Raw genomic sequence first — 22453 nt, 5'->3', positions numbered from 1 at the left:
AGACCACCCAGTTCCCACCCCTGCCACGAGCAAGGACACCCTTCACTATCCCAGGGTGCTCCAAGCCCTGTCCAACCTGGCCTTGGACACTTCCAGGCATGGGGCAGCCACAGCTGCTCTGGACTACCTGTGCCAGGGCCTCACCACCCTCCTAAATATTGAGAAAAATGAAAATCCTTTGTTCTCTTTTTCATCTGTGATTTCTGATTCTGCACTTATTAATTTTTCTCCAGGTTATTGATCATTCCCACTGAGCACTTCATAGGAGTAGTGGGAAAGCTTGGGGTCTGGATTCAGTGAATACTTTCAGGAACTGTCTCCTGTGTGCCAGATTCCTTAAAAAGTTCTACAGGACAAACAATGTGTTGAAACCTCTGCTGTGGTATAATGATCCTCAAGGATCTGCTTTCAGTTTCTTTTACAGCTGCTGGAAGAAGTGTTATTGTCAAGGTCAGGGAGCAAGAGAGCATGAGTTTTGTTTGTAATTAATACAGGGACTGAAAAAAGTTCAAAACTTCTTGAATTTTTAACCCAAACTCAGGACTGCTCTAACTTCCACAAGGCTACCAAGTTGACTATCCAAATAAACTTCAATCCAAACCCCAGTCCTGCCATTCTGACTGGTGAATGCTTGTGTTGTCTTTGAGATGTACAGTTTTGCCACCATTGCAGCTTCTATATGTGCTGGAATGTTTTGATGCGTATCATTCAGGGAACTGTGAACCCCAGCCTGCATTGTTTCAACACACACACAAGGGACTCGCTCACTGGACCTCCTTGGTGCCTAGATGGAAGATCCATCTAGGAAATGGGTGGTAAGATTAGCTACAATTACACCACCATGACTGATTTTAAACAGAAGTAACAGAAGTGAAGTTGTTCAGCAAGCATGCAATGCCTGCTGTCCAAGGCAAAGGGAGAAAGAAGGAGAGGAACACAAATGTTTGAACATTCAGAGAAATGCAGTTTTCCATGACAGATATTTTAAGCCTTGTCTAAACCACTCAGTTTTAATCCCAGTAAATTGCACTTGGAAAAGAATCATTTAGAACAGATTTTATGGAGCCATATCATTTGCTTTAAATTACACTTACTATCTGCTTTTCTTCATTACAGCGAGTTTCCTGTGAGCATCTCAGGTGGTGTGGCCTTGTGAGTAAAGAAAATAAAGACAATCCAGACAGGTGGAGAATTGAAGAGGAACAGTGCTAGCCCAGGAGAAGTGCACAGAGGTACAGCAGAAGGTAAATTTACTTTCCTGTTCACACCCAAAGTGCACTGACATTACCGTTGACACTCAAAGCCCTGCAGTGTGAGAGCCCCTTTGGGACCAGCCCCAGCCTCTGGGGTGCAGTAAGGCAGGTGATTTGCCCTTGGCTGTCCTGACCCACGATCCATGGCACTGCAAACACACAGACACGTCCCGCTCGAGTGCCTTGCGAGTTGTTCCTGTTCCCTACCAGACACTGATGGTGCTCTTAGAACATCAGCTGTGACCACCTCCTCACAGGGAGAACTGTGACAGGAAAAACAAATACAGAAAGTAAAACCTTTCAACAATTGATTCAGTTTATAAATCTGCAAGTGCTCTGTTAAAAAACAAAACATTGGTTCTGTAATATATGTAGTACTTGGGGAGTCTTCATTAAGAAATGGCTTAAGCACTTTAAATCCTAAAATGCATTAGTGCTTTGTGAGCCTTACATTTTAACATGCATAAATTATTCATTTTAGGCTCCTAATTTGCTTGATAAGGTTTCAAAATGATCATCCTTTGTGAGTATAAACCTGAAAAACACCATAGCAAATAGAGGCAAAGGGCATCTGGAGAAGATTCTGGATTCATTCTCATTCTCTTCAAGCGTGGTCACAGGTGACATAAAACAAAGACAAGACAAATCATAAGATAAAGTGATTTTTTTTGTGTATTTTGTGTAAAAGGGATCTGTAATCCAAAACTCTAAATGACACCTCTCAAGCCAAAGCTGCATCACCTATATTTGAACCCTAAAGCTTACTTGTCAAATAAATGTTTTGTTGGTTGTTTCTCTTATTTTAATTTTATTTTTTAATTGCTGACATTTAAGGCAGCATCAGCTGTGGGTTGCACAGAAGTCAGCTAGAAGGTTTAACATTTCTTACACTTAGTGTTTTGCCTGGGTTCAGCCAATCCATAATGATAATTTCTATAGTAACCACTTTTTAAAGTCAACAATTGATTAGTTCTGAAATTAGTCCTTGAAACAGCTTCTCCTGGAGCAGCTTGGAAGATCTCAATGCAAGCAGCCTTCTGCTGGCATGCAGAACAACAAGGCTCAGGCTGTTTTTTCTCTCTTCATATAGTGTGCCTTGAAAATATTTATCCTCCCAGGGTAGTTTTATCTCTGGATAAGGAAGGGAGTGGGAATCTCCATGTAAAACTCAGTAAGACCTTGGATTCAGTGAAGGCAGTGTATGAAATGCCTTTGCTATCTCAGAAAGGCACTTAAAATGGAAGAACATTTTTACAGAGTTCAAATTACAACTAGAAAACCATCTACAAGTTTTTGACGGTCTAAAATTCCCTAACCCCCAAGGTCCCGTGGAGCCTCTGTTTTCAAGCAGAACCTGCCCTCACTTGCTAACTGTGTGCTATTTCACTTATTGACTGGTATTGTGGGTTCCTGCTCAGCTTTAGGGGCCCTTGGGACAGGGTTTTTAAAAACAGAGCTCAAGCTTGCTGTTATTTCAGTTGGACTCAGCAGGTGGAGCTAAAAGCCGGCAGCAAACCTGCAGCTAAAACGAGTCTGATTTTAATTCTTTCCAATGCTTTGGAAATTAATTTTTACTAAAGCATTTGATTCTTAAATATCTATGTCTTGATTTTTTTTTTATTTGACAGTAAATATGAAATTATTTTTTTACATGCAATTTATTTTCAGCAGGCTAAAAAAGCATTTCTCTGTGTGTGCGTGGCATTTACAATGCCCTTGACTTTATTGTTAGCTAGTTACAAAGTTAGGAACTGCCTTGAATAGCTCTGTGTTGCTCCATTAGGGACCTTTTCAATAAAGAGAAAAATTGCTGGTGTGGTGAATTTTCTTTCTGTCACTTGTCATTCTCTTACTTTCTTCTTTATGACTCTGAGTTAATTTACTTTTTTTTTTATGAGGAAATATCTCAAATGTCAAACTTAAAACTGTCTGGTGAGTGAGCCTATGAGCGTCTCAAAAGGTAAATCTATAACTTTTATTTTGATTCATGAATGCTGATTCAATGCCTCAGCTCAGTTCTCAAGTCTGCAAATTTAAAGACAATATATTTATTTCCAATACTTAACTTTGTAGAACTCAGTTTGAATATAAATTACCAGGCTTACATTCAGACATCCCTACAGTCTCTCTATGTACACCAAAACGCTTAAATGCTGCTTAATTTCAGTGAGTTTTAAACTTGGATTCAGCAAAGCACTTGACATGTAACATTTATGTACCCTAATGCCAAATCCTGTACATCTCTTGGTTAGATATGGCTGTCACAAGCCAGAAAATGAGTCCAGAATTTGTGGAGTGCTCTACCAGCAGTACCTCATATCTTAAGGAACTTCTCACATTCTGTGTTTCTTTAATTTAAAAGGACTCCTGTAAGGACAATGCAAACACTCTCCAAGAAAAGTGCCTCCATAAGGATTACACAAATAATTTGCAATAAGAGCACCAAATAAATCACACATCATTACTAATCAACAAGCTGAGTTTTCTCTCGATTACTAATCCAATTCCAGTGAGGGCTGATCTCTTTTTTAGGTACATCATTGTGGCAATTCTCTACGATTGTCACTGTCTTTGCCAACAGGAATATGAAATTTTTCTCAGTTTTGAGGTCTACAGCCTCTTTGTGCAAATAGCTATGTTAACAGTAGGTGGCAGATTGCTCCTGCCTGAGAGCTTGGAAAATGCTTCATGGGGCTAGTTCTTATGGAATGCTGATACCTGTTTACTCAGGACACAGCGCAGCTTTCTCCGTCAGAGCTCTCCTTTAGGAAAAGATTGAACATCGTTTTTAGAGTAGTCTCGGTATGACCTGAGCCAGACCTGCTTTTGCAGGTACATCCTACTCATCCACTAACCAATCTAAACACGTTGCGGTGATTTGCTGTGAAATAACTTCCCTAAATGGAGGGTTGAAAATCTGCCTTTTATCTAGCTCGCTTTCCAGAGAAATCAGGCAAGTTTTGGCACTGACTTCAACATGACCAGAATTAGGTCAATGCTGGATATATTTCAAAATCCTGCACAGAAGACCTGGTAACCTTAGTGAGTTGCCAAAAAGCTCCTTAAGCAATATCAGCGCCCAAGAGATAGGAGTCTCTGCCTAAAGTGCAGTTATATACTAAAAGTAGGAATGGAAAACCTGATTTCTCTTTCAGAAGGGGAAGCAAAGAGGTTACCTAGCTGATAACAAAGAATCAAATAAAATAATCTCACTTTTCTTTGAAAACTAACTAACATAACACAACACACAGAAGTTCCTAGGCAAGCCTAGTCTCAATTTCAGTTTCTCCACACAATTTTCAATTCTGATGTTATGTTCTTCTGGATTGAATTTTATGAGCAGCTGGAGTGTGAAGTTTTCTTATTTTGGGTGGACAGGCAAAATAACCTAAGCCCATGTCAGTGGGGTTTCTGCTTTGTGACCGTGGGATAGTGGGAATGACATGGAACATTCTAAAGCTGCAAATCTCTGATGACACACATCCCAAGGTCCTGGGGAACTGATGTGGTCTCCAAGCCACTGTCCATCATTTTGGAACAGTCACAGCCATCAGGTGAAGTTTTCAGGGACTGGGGACAGGGGAACTTTTTCTAAGAGGCGTAGAAAGCAAGACCCATGGACCTACAGACTGGTGAGCCTTACCTCTGTGCCGGGCAAGATCTTGGAGCAGATCTTCATGGAATCAGTGTGAGGCATATCCAAGACAGAGCAGTGACCCAGGACAGCTTCACTAAGGGCAAATTGTGACTGACCAAACTGGTCTCTTCATGATCGTCAAATTCAACCAATAACCCAGCACCAATAAAGCATGTAAATGAATTGAATCCAAAATGTTTCACTGAAAACATCAGAGTACTGATAAACTTTCATAAAGTCCAGTTATATTTCCATATTGGCTCTGACAAACCTGCAGGGAGGGCAAAATCTGAACTTGAGAGATTTCTGTCAAGTGACACAAGAACATTTGTATTCTGGCATGTCAAAGGATCTATCCCAGAACTCCTCCTTGCTGACAGCAGAGAGGCTGCAGTGCCCAACAGTGCAGCAGGACCTCAGAAACCATGAGGCTTGTGTTCATCTCAGACTCTCAGCATTTTCAGGCTTCCTGGGCTCACCAGGAACAGTGCCCTCAGTCTCGACTTAGAACTAGGCTGCCCTCTCTGCCAGCAGGAACTGGGAGAAATTGGATCAAACATGATTTGCCCAGCTTCCAATCTCCCAGTCCAGGGAGCCAGGCATCTGCCTAGATCTACACTGACTTTAAGGGAAGCCTTAAGCCTCTTTGCACTGGGAAAACTCTCTGCTTTTCTGCACTCACAGTCAAGGAGCAACGTCAGAACCCCAAGTTCACACTGAACTGAAGGTACCAGAGAAGGGCACTACTACACCAACTGTTATAATTGAATTTCCTGAGTTATTTCTGAGACCTGTGGATATGCCTGGCTGGCAATATTGAAGCACTGCTGGTTTGAGCAAAAAAAGCCTTTGGGCAGAAAGCAAATGTCAAGGACTGTCAGCATGGGGTTGGAGAGCACCACAGAGGAATGCCCTTGGGAGTGTAGCCTCTACCTAATTGATCCAAAAGACAACACCAAATGCTTCATGTGCAAAGAGTTTGTTAATATTTCTTTGTATGGCTTGAGAAGGACTCCCAGTGTAGTGTTGAAATAAAAAAAAAAAAAAAAACAAAAAAAAACACATCACTGATATTTGGGCTTTGCACAGACACAGATCTGCCTGATAGATTTCTTTAGTTCCTCTGATGTATGGACCAATCTTTTGATAACTTATTTAAGAGAACCATATGAACTATACAGATCATTGCTAAGCTCAATTGCAGTTTTTGGTCTCTGATTAAATTTTTCTGATTCTAGAAATATACTGAGGAACCTTTCTTCTAAAATCAAGTCTTCCTGAAGGCCCTTAGAGAGCCTGAATTTCAAACCCCAGCTATTCACCCCTTCGAAAGTCAGAGTTTATAAGCACTACTCTTAAGAAAAACAAACAAAAAACCTGAGCAATATTTCCTCAGTTTTCCGGTTCTCTTTAAGAGATCCTTACATCCTGGTAATATCATTGCCAATCTGATTGACATTGAAGGAAGTACTGAACCTGGAACTACAAGCCAGAGCTCACCTAATAAAAGTGGTCTAGTTGAATGCTGCTTGAAAAAGATTTTTACAACAGAAAAGTACAGGTACTTGGATTTGACTAACTGAATTTGGCTTCACAGGCTAAGGCAGAATGTGGAAATATTTCACCCTGTCTTTGGATTTCACTTATGGGGAAAGATGCTTCCCATTTCATTCATAGAGCCTAGAATTTGTAATTGCAGCATAATATGCAGAAGTGGACTATCTTTTTATGTCAGCAAGTAAATGGCAGTGCCAAATTTTAAAATGTCTTGTCCTGCCTGCTCCAGTAACAAGGACCTAAAAATGGCTCTACCATTTTTTCTTTTCCTGCTGAGGTGCCACCTGAGGCCCCTGACAGTTAGCTAAAGAAATTCCAAAGACAGTAGGAAATATTAGAGGTGGAAAACACTATTCTTGCTCCAGGACGTCATGTAAAACTACTATATTTTAATTTTTCAAAGTTATGAGGGCTTTATCTAAAGAAATTGTTTGCTCAGGAATAGAGGAAAGGCTGAGAAAAGAATAACTCCTTTTATGTCCTTAATGCTTGAACATTTACAAGTTGTCTTAAATGGATGAACTAGCATTTTCCCAAGAAAGAAACCAGCAAAGAAACCCCAAGGTCCTAAAAGAAAAAACAGCACAAGAGAACAATTCTAGCAGTAACAGAATCTGTTTCTATGGAGATGGACATGAAGGGGAAAATATTTACCAGCTTAGCAGTTTTTAGGCCAGAATAGGAAAACCCTAAGTTTACAATGAAACTAAATGAAAAATAAGGCAAGTAAGAATGTCAGTACTGCCAGATGATGCAGTAACATTGTGGGCAGAAATTTTCCACAAGTCCTACAATCCCTCTAGACACACAGAATTTTTTTCAACTCCTAAAGTGTTTCAAGTTGAGAGCAAACCTAGTGGCTCCCAGAATCATTAATTCATTTTACACGTTTTGTTTCTGATTTTAGCAAAAAAACAGCTTACAGTTACAAAACCAGTTTTTTTAAAAAAATTGAAGGTTACAGATCAATGGCCTAAAGAAAAGCAAAACAAAAAATGCTCCAAACATTTCCTGCTGTTCCTCAAAAGTTTTCACTATTTATTTTATTGCTAAAGCACATCAAACTTAGGAAAGAAATATTAACAATATCTTGCCAAGCAGAAGCTTTCAGCATTGGCTCTTGACTGTACCACATTAAATGGCTCTTCTCTCCTGCCAAAGGCCATCAGGTAGCATAGATGAGCAGCACAGAAATTGGAAACTGAGTGCCAAAAAGTTTCTAGGCCACAAGTGAATGCACTGGATTCCAAAGGTCTCTGGGACTTATGCAAGAGGAAGAAAATAGATCTCCACCGATAGTCCTATCATGAGCCAAACCTCAATCACAGCACCACAACGATTTCAGTTCCAGAGACAATGATCAAAAGCATTATAAGAACTACTGAAGAAAAATCTCCCCCTGAGGAGGACTTCCTGAATAGAGCAATGCTGCACCTCGGGTATTACTCTCCCACATCTATTTTGTATTTAGATACACCCATACCAAGATACAACACTGATTTTTGTTGAGGGACCTTAGAAATGGATAAGAGATGATGCCAATACTCAGCTATCTTGTGGATTACCTACTGGTACTGGCAGAGCAAAAAGTCATAGGGACATGTGTGGTCTTTGTGAGGTCCCCAGGACGAGGTGAGAGATGAGAATGACTCCATGTTCTCAGAAGGCTAACTTATTATTTTATGGTATTATATTAAAAGAATGCTATACTAAAACTATACTAGAGAAAGGGAAGGATACGGACAGAAGGCTTAACAAGAATGAAGAATAAAAACTCTTGACTGTCTCAGAGTCCAGCACAGCTAGCTGTGATTGGTCATGAAGTTAAAACAATTCACATGGAACAAACCAAAGATGCACCTGGTGGTAAACAATCTCCAGACCACATTCCAAAGCAATCAGATAATTGTTTTCATTCTTTTCTGAGGCTTCTCAGCCTCCCAGGAGATGAAATCCTGGCAAAGGAATTTTTCAGAAAATATAACAGTGACAGACATGGAAAGTAGAGACAAGTCCTGAGAAGTCTCAGAATTGACACCCTCAAAAAGCACTGAAGGCTGTATATTTGGATATATTCAGGCAATCGAATGCTTTATAGGCAAAGCAAAGCTGTTCTTGTTCCTGCTGCCAAAGAATGATGTTGGCAAGCAGTCACAAATAAGGAAAACAGCTACATCACTACACTGTGGACTTGTGAGACAAAGGGGTAGGGATGCTAGAATGGCCTGGGGATCAAGTGCACAGGATCAGCAAGAACAGTAATCTTGGTGATTCAAAAACCCTTATCTGAATGATCCAGAACTCACTAACACTGCAGGTGGGTGGCTGATGGCAGAAGAGGAACAGCTGAGTACCAGAACTCACTGATGGATATGCTCATGAGATACACCTGACATGGAATACTATTAGCTACAGCTGAGCAGTCTCTGCCCGTTCTGCCACAGTGATCAAACCCCTTGAGTCTTTATGTTTGCTTTGTATCCATGAGTCCATCTCTGTTCAAACAAAAGCCATATATCTGAGATGTCTGACTTGTTCTGCACGGGAATCAGACATCGGTGATAAGAATGGCAAACATCCTTCACCAGAGCAGGAAAAAAAAGTAATGCCTGATAGCTGTCCTTATGTCCAGAGCTACAGACATTTATTTAGAAGTATACTAATCATTACAGTTATTAATAAACAGCTACTCACTGTGGCTACTGGCCCAGCAACATCTGTCTCCAGGTTTGGTCTGTGCCTCATGGTCCAGTCCCACAAACAGAACTACAGGTCTTGAAAAAAAGGAAGAAACAGCAGTAAATAAAACGGAGGGCCACAAAAGTAAAGGATTTTTTGATGTCCTTTGGGTTCTGAGAGATTACTTTGAAAAGCACTTACTTCCCAGAAAGGCTCTGACAGCTGTTCTCACAGTACAGCACATTTGTTTCTCAAGAGCCTCATTCCGTATCAGTACATCTCAGTCCACTTTGTTTCTGCTCTGCCACTCTGCACAGGCTGGTATGATGACATTTTAAAAGGATGCATCCTTTTTATTTCCAGCTCAATTACTGTTGGAATTATTGCCCTTTGGTTCCCCACACCTGGAATAAAAAGTAGTCATCATATGTAACTTTAGACATAAATGAGTGTGAAAATGGATCATCCTAAAATGCCATTTTCTAATAAATTCCTTTTTCTAATACCAGGACAACTTTGTTGGAGTGAAATCAATGCAGTGTGAAAGCACTGAGTAACAAGAAACTCAGTATACTATTTAATACTGTTAAACAAACATGAGCATTGGAGTTCAGCTCTCAGCAGTTACATGAACCATTGGCATCAAGTACAGGACAGACAACAGAAGATATCTAGAAATAAACATGGACCCTGTATTCCAAACTTACATATTAACTCCAGGGGACCAGGAGTGTTCCTGCTAACACTGCACAATGCTGCAAGGGAAAATTCCAGAGAGCTTCCAAGATGCAACACTGCAATCATGTGCTGAATTTCAGCTTTGCTCTCCCCGCCATTAGCAGTAGTTTTCTGGAGACTTCTTTGGTACAGCCTGAGAGCATCTCAAGAGCTATTCCAAGACATCATTCACCAATACACAGTTTTTTACTACCTTGTAGTTATCCACAAAATACCTAAATGTGTGTTTCTGTCCCACTGAATGCTCTCTTAAGATTTGAAAGGAGATGGCTCTTCTCTGACAGAGGGATATGGTCAGTGAAATAATTACAGACTGAATTAACAAGCTCTTTCCCCAGATTTTGTTAGGCTAAAGCAGCATAGGTCTGAAAGCTCCAGATTGCTCATCAATTCCCATCATTCTCCAGAAATGTGGGATTTTGCTAAAACCACCTGAAAACAAGCCCCATGTCTAATATTATGACATTTCTAACATTGCTTTTCTGCCAACCTGGCTTTCCTGCACCATCCTTCATGTAAGAGTTATCCAAATAACCTTTTAATTCCCAACATAGAGCCTTGTTCATTGAAATCACTATCAGAATGCTGCCTTTCACCTACAAAAACATCAGGAGCAGACTCAGGAAAATGCAGAAAGTTTTTGCAACAGCAGCAGACTGTAGAAATGCCATTGTATCAAACTATTCTATGAACTCATCTCAGTTTTATGTGGTTATTCCTGGAGAAAAGAGCAACCTTTCCAGAACATAAGATGCATTGCCTAGGCATTTTCCTGAATGAAAACTGCCTGCAAATATTTTGGGCTTAGACATACCATTTGCTTTATTTCAAAAGTCTTTAAAAGCTCACACTCAGAAACAAAAGGAAGTATTAGGCATGTACTTAGCCAAATTTCCACAGGACCGATCATGGAATTGATCTTACTATTCCCATTAGGAATAATACGGAGTCATGGCAAAACTTCTCACCAGAGGAACAAAAACAGAGCAGAAAAGGGAACCTTAAAAACTGAGGAAGGGTTTGGAGACCAAAGGCTTGGCTCTACCGTGTGGGTGCTCACAAAGCAGAGCTGCACGGCAGCACACAAGCTCCAGTTGTATGGGCTGATATCCACGCACTAGGGACATAAATTAATTACAGTAAATCCTACTATCTCCCACTGGGAAGCTACACCACTTTGCACTCAGCAAGGATCCAGCCCTGTACTTGTTTGGGAATTTTTGAAGCATCTCACTGGGTTTCCTGAAAAGTAATTTTGATTTATTCCATGTCCTGGGGCTCTGTGCAAACTGCACATTTTTCCTGTGTCTGATCTCCTAAGTTACTGACTAATCAATGAGAAATTTTACAGAGATGAGAGCAATGTTTAATTAAGAGATCACTCTTGGGAAGATTTCAGTACAAATGAGAAATTGCAAAAATTCTGAAATGACAGCTCTTGTACTTGTTTACCCATGCATTGGGCTGTTTTCTGGATATCAGTGAACAGCAGCACCCAGGGAAAACCAGAGCAGGACCTAACAAATTCAGGAGCTCAAATCAGCCACACATGTCTAGATTAGCCATGTCATCTCAATAAAGTGATTTACAATTAAAATTCTCTAATTTCAGGTGGACTGAGTCCTCTCTGGGTGAGCTGTTGCTATACAAAACCAACATGCTTTGCTTTTGAACAAATAGTAGCAAAAAAAAGAAGGCTATAGGATTAGCCTTGATGACATTTTTGTCTGATGCCTTGAACTCCTTGTTTGTCATTTGATAAGGAAATTTACGCAAAACTTTATCTTTTTTGGGTGCTGTGAGGTTCGACCTCTTCCGGACAAAAAGGCCCAAAGTAACAACACAGAATAAATAACTAATATCGAATTAATTTTTGTCAAGGACAGCTGAAGTTTTGTAATCCTCCTCAGGCCAAATGGCAATCCACAAATGCCAGCTCAAGAGTTAATGTTTTACAGGCACAGGTAGTGAAGGGTATATAAGCAAATGCTCTTCCTTCAATCTTCCTAGCATTTTTGAGCAATTTTGCTCACATCATAACCTGCAACCATGAAGTGGTTAACATTAATTTCATTTATTATCTTCCTGAGCTCTGCCAGTTCCAGGAATCTGCAAAGAACTGCACGAGATGCAGGTAAGAAAAGACTTATTAGTTCTCTTGGAAGTCTTTTTTCTATCAATTTAATGTCTTTAATATAGCTTCACTAACAATTCGTGGGAGCCTGATCCATATTGAACAGAAAAATATGATTGACTTGAAAAGAAACGAAGTGAAGAGACGGGGGGGAGATGGGTAGGACACTCAGGACAACTGAGCTGAGCAAGTGTGGTGCCATGCCTCTGCAACATCTGTGTGGTGCATGAACAGATGTCAATGAGTCAGGATCTGTTCCTTCCCACCAGGGAAAAAGCAGCTGCACTGTGCTTGTGGGAGTTCTGTCTTTTGACAAGTTAATAACTCAGTGTTCAGAGGAAGAAGGTTTGCTCTAATCAAACTGCAGCTGCACTGCTTTATTTGCAGCGTTTGGGGGGGGGTGGTGGTTACCCAAAGGACACATTTGCTAACCCTAAATAGTAAAGTCCCAACAGTCATTTTGAGTATCTTAATGAAGTAGCTGCTTACTGAGGTAAATATTCTATTAGGATCATAAAAATCACAGGCTGGGGTTCCCTCAGAAGGACTAGCAGAGCTAAGAGTCAGGTATCTGCAGACAAATGAATAAGAAAGAGTTCAAGTTCTTAAGTTATCAAGTAAAGGAGTCAGGTGAACACTGAACATGGTGAGAATCTGGCCCATGGTGCCCATAATGTGTTTGCAGGGTCCACCACAGCCAGTGTGACAGTGAGCACCACCGCTCCCTCTGTTTTCCTTCCTAGAGCACAAGAGCCCGATTGCCCACCGCTTCAATGACCTGAAGGAAGAGACATTTAAGGCAGTGTAAGTGAATGTTCAACTTCATCTTCTGACGGGTTTTTTGTCCCTAAGTCAGACACACTGACTTACTGTTACTGCAAAACCTAGAAATATTTTAAGACCTGCAAATGTCACAAAGACTTACTCTCTGGGAAAAGAACTCCTTGCAAACCTTGCGAAAAAGCCTCTTCCTTCTCTGAAAATAAAATACGCATGGGGACTGTAGGTTTGCTATTCCTAGAATGAAGAGAAATTATGCTGCATTGGCAACATTTCCAGAAAAACCACAAATTACCAACCTCAAAAAACAAACCTATGACAGGTTTTCTGAGACAAATCAGTGACCTTCATTTGAAACTGGTTTTGGGAAAGACAGAGGGCCCTGACAAACACATAAGTGCTGACAGAAAGCAGCCTGAAGGTCATAATTGGTAACAGTGGCCAAATCCAGCTTAGGTCATGGCATTTATGAGTTTACTGGTAAAAGCAACAGACAACTCCAATCACAGTCCTTCTGGTTTGTTTATAATTTAATATTCAAGACTTTTTTATTGGGAAGGTTAAAACATGTTCAGAGAGGAGGAGAGAACAAGACAGAGGTGAGATATGGTACTGTGCTCTGGATGGCGTTCTGGTGAACCTTTGTGCATGTCATTTGAACAAACCAGTTCAATTCAGAGGCACCTTTGAAAATACTGCCTGATGTTCCTCAGCGTCAAACTGGGCTTTGTATTTCAGTGCCATGATCACATTTGCCCAGTACCTGCAGAGATGCTCCTACGATGGACTGTCCAAGCTGGTGAAGGATGTGGTTGACCTGGCACATAAGTGTGTGGCCAACGAGGATGCTCCCGAGTGCTCAAAACCACTGGTAGGCAGTGAAACCTCACTATTGCATTTCTCCTCGCTTTGTGCAGCTGCCAGGATCACCCTGCTTGAGGGCTTACACCTGAACCTTTCAGGTGTGCCTGTTGTCACAGGCCAATGCTCAGATTTCAGTGCTTAAACAAAGAACTTGGTTTTGTGAGGCTCTAAACCTCTGCCTTTAACAAGTGCCTAAATGATCCATGGAGCCATTATGTTAGAGACCAAATAACACACTTTGGCACATTCAGCCTAGAATTGCCTGAAAATACACGTTAGCACTTGGTACAAAACCCCAGCTGTGAAGTGCAGGCCTAATTCTAGGTATTAAAGTGACCCAAGTGTATGGATTTCCACACTGGGGTGACTTGAAAAGGTGTCTGTGCTACTTTAAAGCACTTAGTTTATGAGGGTTTAAAAAATTCCTCTAAAATCAGGTAACCAAAGAAGTGTGCAGGTGTTTAAGACTCCTGGACATCTAACAGGTTCAGCTAGATATGAGTTCTCCCTAAAGGTTTCCACCAAATTCTGCTTCAAATCATCTGAAAACTCAGTTTAGTTCATAAAACTCAGTTTGGCTTATAAGTAAAAGTAGATCACTGTCTTGCACAGACTACTTTAAATTATAATTAATTTTTTTTTCAGTAAAGCATTGGAACCATTTTGATAACAGACTACCTAAAATACAACTTAATAAAATTATTGAAAAACAGTAGATTAATTTGATTTATGGTCTAAATCTTATTCAGTAAAAACCTATTTACTGTTCAGCCTGGCTTTTCTTTTGCAGATAAGCAGACAATACATGGCGCTGTCTATATATCAACACTAGTTGTGACCCTCCCTTCTCCCTTTCCAGCCCTCTGTTTTCCTGGATGAAATCTGCCAAGTGGACAAACTCCGTGACTCATACGGTGACATGGCTGACTGCTGTGGTAAAGCTGACCCCGAAAGAAACCAGTGCTTCCTGTCCTTCAAAGTGCAGCACCCAGACTTTGTCCAGCGCTACCAGAGACCTGCTGCTGATGTCATCTGCAACGAGTACAAGGACCACCGCGTGCAGCTCCTGGGAAAGTAAGGGAAATGGCCACTTGTCCTGTCTTACTCTGATCACATTTGCTCATGTCATGCAAGAGCAGGTTTTTGCATGCCAAACAGGGGTTAAGGATCCCATTTTATACCTCTTGGATAAACTTTCTTCCCCAAACCTACTGAAAACTCAGTGTTTCCAATCCTGATTAGATAACTTATTCACTCCAGCTTCCCACTTCTCTTTGTGTAGTTAGCAAGAAGGAAGAAAGGTAACAGTGAAAACAAAAATTGGCAATAAAATCTTGGTGGCAGGTCCATAGATGGTTTTTTCACACTGAAAACTAGAATTTTCAAGTATTTGACTGTCAAGAGAAGGAGACCAGGACACCAGATGGTTCATCACAGGTCCCATTTTATTGAAGAAAGCATCAAACACTTATATAGCAAATAATAAGCTTCTGTAAGCCAAGCAATCTATTGGTTAAACTATACCATGAACTCTTTTTCATTCTTTAGGGGTTACATCTCTCTTTTCTCATGTCTCTTTCACTATTTGTTATTGTACTACAGCTAGGCCCAAGGACACACTATCTAGCAGGTGAAAACTTGGAATTAGCCACGGCTTTGTACTTTTCCAGTCTCTAGTCAGCTAAAATCCCAACATTTGACAACACATTTTAAAAAGCAGATGGATGTCAAACCAGATGGCTGAGAACATCAGAAGTTCACCCTTTACCCACATTTAGTGAGTCCTGCCTTGGGAAGGGTGAGATTTAGCAGAGCATTTCCTATCATGCAGGCATTATGTCTCAAAAGCAGATTACTAAACTAGATTTCTGAAGTAGATTTCTAAACTAGAAAACAAGTTAGAGAAGCCACAAGAGGTTTAAGGCCATTTACTGGAACACAGAACTAATACTCTCCTTTTGCTTCTAGTTTTGTCTACAGTGTTGCAAGAAGAAACCCCTTCCTGCACGCCCCAGCGATCCTGGGCCTGGCTGCTGAGTATGAAAACGCACTTAAAAGCTGCTGCTCAGAGAGTGATGTTGGTGCTTGCTTGGAGGAAAAGGTACAGCAGCTTGGTCTCTGTGGATAAACACTAAGCAACTGAGTAGGACACAGGCAGAAGGCTTCTGTTCATGCAAAGCTTTGCATGAAGAACTTGGAGAGACAGGCCAGGATTAATCCTATCCATTGCACATAATGAGTTTAATGTGACAATGTGTGTCCTGTACCACAGGCAGCTGTCATCAAGGAAAGAGCCAAGAAGATAGATGTGAAGCAGCAGCACGGATGCAGGATCCTCGAAAAGTATGGTGAGAGGACTTTCCAAGCAAGGTAAGTTCCCATCACTTTTTTGGATAAAATGTAGGCTTGTCAGCCTGTGAGAGAGACCTACGAAAAACTCAGCTGTGAGAGTTGCAGAGCAATTAAACCATCTCAGGAACCAGTCTGGAGGATGGAGAATTAACTGTTGGAGTGTCCCTCCAGAACCAGAGATCACAGTGTGTTTAAGGCACACTTTTGCCAAAGCTGTACCCCACTCCAGTGCCTACAGCTTTTGGTGATGGACACATCACTAATCAGCAGAGTAAGGGGCTAGTTTGAACCTTAAGCCAACCAAAAAGTCAAGTCTTGGCAGAACCACAGTTGTTAAAACATGTGATTGTAAGACAAAGAAAAGCTTTTTCAATTTAATAACTGGTTCAACCTGTTAGGGCACAGAGAGGTGCTTTCATTCTGTTGCCAGTCTGATATACCAACATTGACTAGGATTATTTTATAAACATAGTCAGCTTTCATTTAAAGGTGTCATCAGGACTGTATCTACCTGTGCCAAGAAACCTGGAGCACTTTCCAGGTGCTCAAGAGTGATGCAGATTACTGGGGTGTGATTCTCACAGTTCAGGCAGAACAGGAAAACCACAGACTTGGTCCTTTCTGGCTTTACTGGGGCAGATGTTGATGCCCTTTTTTTTTTTTAGCCACCAGGAATTAGATGAGTACAATGAGTGTTTTCTTGAAACAATCCTGACCTACCTTACCATGTTAGTGACTTGCAAGATTTCTGTTCCCTACAGTGCTTTAAAACAAGTGTCTTTTTCTCCTTTTCTACCCAGTAAACTCGTTCGTCTGAGCCAGAAGTACCCCAAGGCTCCCTTTGCAGAGCTGGTTAAGATGGTCCACGATGTGAAGGATGTCTACAAAGAGTGCTGTGATGGGGACATGGTGGAGTGTGTGGATGACTGGGTGAGCTCACTATTTTAGATCAAAGTCGACATATTTGAAAGATATTTAGAAAGACAGTAATTTGTGCAGCTACATGTTCACAGTCCAGGGAACTTAAACTGGTACTCAGTACTGCTGGAAGGTTCCTCAAGCACTGAAAAGCTCAGGATAAGCACAGTTGACTCTTACTGGAAATAGGTTTCAGCCCAGCTCTGGATCTAGCCCTGTCAGAACATTTATCAGGGAGGCTAGTTGATAGTATTTATTCACTTCAATTCAATCACAAATAAAGGAAAAAAATAGCAGAGGCAAAAAGGCTGCAATTTTTTCTCCTGCCCTGTCGAGCATACTGCAACTAATCCAGCTTTCCTGTAGTGCCAATGAATGCTAGAAAACAGATGAACAAACCCCTGTAATAGTGAGATGATGTCAATATTGCCTGGCTGACTCCACCTTGAACACACTCATTGACCCTGTTCGTTCCAGGGCTCTGGGGTTAGTACTCCATCAGAGCTGGGCATCCTGTCAGGACTGCCAAGATCCATCAAGCATCCTTGTGACAGGGCACTCAGGGATGTGCCCTGGCTCACCAGAGTGTCTAGGATCAGGGAGGGAACCATGCCCCAGTTATTTCTCTTTGTGTGAAGACAGCATATTTTAGCAAACTGCTAAGTAAAGAAGTGACCTGAGTGAAAAGAGAAGAGTCTGAAGCTGAGAGAGCAGATTAATTAACCTGTCTTTAAATTATTATTTCATAGCTTGTCTGATACTACGTATTAATTTTACAGTCCGAGCTCGTGGCCTCTCTGTGCTCTAAACAAGATGTTTTCTCAAGTAAACTCAAGCCCTGCTGCGAGCTGCCAGCTGTGGAAAGGACCAAGTGCATCATGGAGGTGGAGTTTGATGACAAACCCGACAACCTTCCTTCACTAGTTGAAAAATACATTCAAGATAAGGAAGTGTGTAAAAGCTATGAGGCAAACCATGATGCATTCCTGTCAGAGTAAGTAGTGCCCAGAGCATTGCAGGCTCATTGTCCCCCTGAGGAAATGTCCTTGTTATTGCTGCACTGTGCTGAGGACAGCAGGACGTTACTCAGGAGCTCTGGCTGCTGCTGTGCCTTCCAGGTTTGTTTATGAATACTCACGAAGACACCCTGAGCTCTCCACACAGCTGGTTATGAGGATTACCAAGGGATATGAAACACTCCTGGATAAGTGCTGCAAGACAGACAACCCTGCTGAGTGCTACGGGAACGCTGTAGGTGCAAAGCTGTATTTGCGTCTGGCTTGAATGCTGGGCTGGTACCTGTCATCAAAGAACTGTGTTAAGGATCTCCCACAGCAGAGCAGACAGAAAGCTTTTGGAGAGACTAATTCCAGGGGGGGGGGGTCAATGTCCTGGTGGGAGATGAAGCAGTCCATGGCCCATGGCAAGGATGTAGGGTTATCTCAGATTACAGGATAACTTCATTTGTCACATCACATTATTTCAGACTAGTCTCACTCAACTAACTGTCTGATGCCTCTGTATCTCAGATGTGATTCTGCTTGTCCTGAGGCTGACAATTAATAGCTCAGTGTCTGAGTTCCATAGCTTACACTGAGTATGGCTGCTCATGGATTGTGATGGGAGAGAGTCTGCATGGCCAGCACACAGAGACACCTAACAGGTCTGATCCACAACTCAGTCGCACACAAGACACAGCAGAAGCTGAGTTCCTGAAAGCTTTGGCCAAGAGATGTTCCCCTCGTAGTTGATAATAATTTGAAATATTTACTTGATTTAAGCAAATCAACATAAATCCTCACTGCTGATAAAATAAGTCCAACAGGTAATTAATTTAAACTAAATTAAAAATGTAGCTGCCTTTTTCAAGGAAATTTCTGTTAGAACTTAAGACCCACAAGGGAATCAAATCCTGCCTACGCCAGCCTGGCTATGCAGAAGTGATCAGCCTCACAAAATGAATATTTTATACATAAGGTTTAGAAGAGGTCAGAAGTTACATTTGTATGACTGTTAGCAGCAACTCCTTCTCTAATATCACTAATAAACTTGCACTTGTTTGCAGCAAGAGGAACTGAACAAGCACGTCAAGGAAACCGAGGATGTGGTGAAGACCAACTGTGAGCTGTTCAATACCCATGGCGAGGCAGACTTCCTTAAAGGGTGAGCGATTCCTGAGAAACATTCTGGAGTCCTCACTTTGCTTTTCCCTTCAGTGGCCCAGATGTGCTCCTATTTGAGGAACGCTCTACTAACTGTCATTTTGATTTGACTTTGGCAGAATTCTGGTCCGCTACACCAAGAAAATGCCTCAGGTATCAAGTGAGACCTTGCTTGAAATCGGGAAGAAAATGACAGGGGTTGGCAAGAAGTGCTGCAATCTCCCTGAGCAGAAACGCCTGTCTTGTTCTGAGCACTACGTGAGTACATGGATTTATTCTTTCCCCTCCTCCTCCTGGAGATTTTCCCTGTTCACAAAAACACTGAATTCTGCTGAGATAGCAAACAGTATCTTTCCATAAACACCACACTAAGCATCTACCTAACAGAATTCCAAGTCTGTTCATTTTTTAATGAATGTGAGAGCTTAAATACCTAGCTGATGGTATCCTGTGAGAATTTTAGTTCAAGTTTGCTTTGTCTCAGCAAGCAAGAGTGAGTTCATAGAATTGGGAATCACAGAACTATAGAATGGCCTGGGTTGGAGGGAACCTTAAAGATCGTCCAGTTCCCACACCCTGCCATGAGCAGGGGCACCTTCCACTGGACCAAGTTGCCCAGAGCTCCATACCCGAGACTGTGGCAGGTTGCATTTAGGAAATGTCCTAAAACAGTGCCCTAAAACCCTCAAACCTACTGATTGTAGCCCAATGCCCTGCCTGTTTGCAGATGAAGAAATGCTTCACTCCAAGAGTACCTATGTATTTTAAATTTTAAAGACGTACCACATCTCAGCAGGTGTTTCCAGCTATGCTGTGATAAAAACATCACTTAGTTGCTGTGTTTTTTGGGAAGATGTAACTAACCTTTGCCCTTTTCTTTTCAGCTGAGCATCATCATTGAAGACATGTGCAAGAGGCAGGAGAGCACCCCCATCAATGAGCAGGTTTCCCAGTGCTGCAACGAGCTCTACTCATACAGGAGGCCATGTTTCACTGCCATGGGTGTAGACACCAAATACGTGCCACCACCCTTTGACCCCATGATGTTCAACTTCGATGAGAAGCTGTGCACTGCTGCTCCGGCTGAGCGCGAAGCAGGGCAGCTCAAGTAAGCCCCAAGAAACACCTTGTAGGGGGGTCCTGAACTGCAGCACTTGGGAGTACAGAAGGAAGCTCCACCCTGTTGTGTCATCTGATTGGGACTACACTAGCGACACAGAAATCCACATGGAACTATGTGTTTGCACTGACCTGCTCAGCATATAACATCATATAGTGTGGAAGAGGCAAAAGAGAATTTTTTAGTCACTGAAATCATTCCGTTAACTGACCAGTTTCATGTAGGCCCACTGCCAGTGCAAATCTTGGGATGTACTTAATTAGGACAACACACAGATCCTTTCCCCTAAGTTCTTACTCAGCTGCAACTGATGGTTGTGTTGGACTGGGAGTTTGGAGTCACCAACAGGAACAGGCTCATCTAGGCATGACAAAAAAACCCTGAAATGAGCAGTGCCTGGGGGAATGATGTCTTGTAAAGCAGGAATCCTACAGCAGGCAGGATTAATTCTGTCTTGTGGCTTTCTTTTCAGAATGCTCGTCAACCTCATCAAGCGCAAGCCCCAGATGACAGAAGAACAAATGAAGACAATTGGTGGGAGTTTCACTGCCATGGTGGAAAAGTGCTGCAAGCAGGCAGATGTTGAAGGGTGCCTTGGAGAAGAGGTACTTTCTATCTCCTTTTTTTAAAAAAAACAAAACACACACAAACCACCGAAGCAACAAAAAAAATCTTCAAATAAAAACCCTCAAACCACATATACAGGAACCTGGAAGCTAAGTACTATAGAAAGCTGTTCTGCAAACTGCTGTGGTCACTTGTCCCTGTGCCTTTACAATAAATGGCCAGAGCTCACTGTTTATCTTGGCTGCACAGATTACAGTCACTAAACAATTTCACATGGAGAAGTTGTCTGGATGTAATTTAGTCAAACCACCTGCTCAAAGAACATCTCAGTCCTAGATTAGGTTAAATTCTCTCAGGTCTTGTCACAGATGAAAAATAAACACGCGCAGAATTTAACTTTCTCTCTAGCATACATAAGCTTCCTTTTGTGCTACAGCTCCTTACAAAACTCTGGGATTACCAGTAAAAAGTGCATCTGGATCCATTCTCAGAAGTGCCCAGCAAATACAGATCTACTGGGAGTTGGGCTGATCATGTCACAGAAAAGGTTTATCTGGAGCCATGTGGCATTGCCAGCAAGGATAAATGACAGCTTGCAGTAGCAACGTCATTATATCGTAGGACACAGAACTATTACTATTATCTTAAAGTGGTTGTTAATTCAAGTCTTGTTTTATTTATATCCCAAGTGTTATATAGTTAAATACATTGGGAAGACTTAGGAAAGAGTTATTTTGTCTCTAACCAGTTCCAAAAGTTTCTTTGCTACTTTGACAAAACTGGAAGACACACAACATCCAGGGGCACATGGCTCCTAGGGTCAGGAAGTACCATCAGAATTATCCCTTGAACCATAATTCAGGCACAAGTTTAAGTTTCTAACATCTCCTTCTCAAGCACAACCTGCTTTTTCCCTTGCTCGTCTCTGACAACTGTTTGTGTTCCTTTTCCCAGGGTGCTTCCCTAATAGTCCAGAGCAGAGCCATATTAGGAATTGGTGCTTAATCTAAGGTAGGTAGCAGCAGTAATACACAAATGCCTTTGTCTGTCAGTCTGTCTGCCCCTTCCTTCCACCCACTTCACTTCCTTATCCCCAGAGAGCATCCAGCTTCCCTTTAACCACCACCTGTGCTTTCCCTAATTGTTTTACCACCTGCCACTGCACAGGGCTCAAATAACTGAGGTGCTGCCAGTATGCTGCCATTTTACAAAGATTTTACATTTACAAAATCCTCCCTTTTGTCTCTCCAATCTAGGTTGCCAGTGAGAAAAACATGAAGAAAAACCTGTGGAACTTCTGCCACCCCTTACCCTTTTTCATTTGGTACTGAATGAATATTTCATTAATCTTCTTTTGTCACACTATGCGCTGTTCAATTCTTTCTCTAAAACAAAAATAAAAAATAAAGGCTTTACAAAACCACACCTGTCCCTGTCTGCTGGTGACCGCCACAAGGCAAAGCTCAGCAGTACTGCCTACACCAAATGGCTGTTCTAAGTAGAATATATGGACAGTGAGTCTGTACTTCAGATTTTTTTTCCTGCTTATTGCTCTTAGAAAGTTTTTATGAAAGAATACAAAAATTTAGCTAGACTTTAATACCCTGATTCAATTGCATGTTCATTTTAGGCTTTACTTCGGCCATTATAATTACATAGAAAAAGAAGTTTCAAAAGTACTGTTCGGTCTAA

General features: G+C 41.5%; 1 protein-coding gene and 1 long non-coding RNA gene across 5 annotated transcripts; one reads left to right on the top strand and one right to left on the bottom strand.

Moving 5' to 3' along the window:
* Positions 1-1041: 1041 nt before the first annotated feature.
* LOC134418623 (uncharacterized) lies at positions 1042-12565 on the bottom strand. Of its 4 annotated transcripts, none has more exons than XR_010027830.1 (5): positions 12488-12565; positions 9328-9530; positions 9142-9221; positions 4897-4984; positions 1042-1516 (listed from the first exon to the last, which is right to left on the bottom strand). It is a non-coding gene; the product is annotated as an uncharacterized LOC134418623 (long non-coding RNA). The 4 variants fall into 4 exon arrangements; XR_010027829.1 differs by lacking the exon at positions 12488-12565 and adding an exon at positions 9834-9863; XR_010027827.1 differs by lacking the exon at positions 12488-12565 and having other exon boundaries at positions 9328-9695.
* Positions 11842-22184, top strand: LOC134418622 (albumin-like). The gene is made up of 15 exons (XM_063157146.1): positions 11842-11998; positions 12742-12802; positions 13517-13649; positions 14502-14716; positions 15611-15743; positions 15915-16012; positions 16795-16924; positions 17692-17906; positions 18031-18163; positions 18978-19075; positions 19194-19332; positions 19959-20182; positions 20667-20799; positions 21716-21772; positions 22018-22184. Exons 1-14 carry the CDS (start codon positions 11914-11916, stop codon positions 21764-21766), a joined length of 1848 nt encoding a protein of 615 aa, XP_063013216.1. The 5' UTR covers positions 11842-11913; the 3' UTR covers positions 21767-21772; positions 22018-22184.
* The last annotated feature ends 269 nt before the right edge of the window (positions 22185-22453 follow it).

The sequence above is a fragment of the Melospiza melodia genome, chromosome 5 (assembly GCF_035770615.1).
Source record: "Melospiza melodia melodia isolate bMelMel2 chromosome 5, bMelMel2.pri, whole genome shotgun sequence".
NCBI lineage: Eukaryota > Metazoa > Chordata > Aves > Passeriformes > Passerellidae > Melospiza > Melospiza melodia.
The sequence above is the reverse complement of the archived record's forward strand: the minus strand, read 5'-3'. Positions and strand labels throughout refer to the sequence as shown.

Excerpts from the sequence above, each read along its gene's own strand:
- LOC134418622 (XM_063157146.1), top strand. The coding sequence starts at position 11,914 with ATGAAGTGGTTAACATTAATTTCATTTATTATCTTCCTGAGCTCTGCC. Across the intron at positions 11,999-12,741 it reads AAGAACTGCACGAGATGCAG|AGCACAAGAGCCCGATTGCC; the intron begins GTAAGAAAAGAC and ends TTTCCTTCCTAG. Across the intron at positions 16,013-16,794 it reads GAGAGGACTTTCCAAGCAAG|TAAACTCGTTCGTCTGAGCC; the intron begins GTAAGTTCCCAT and ends TTTTCTACCCAG.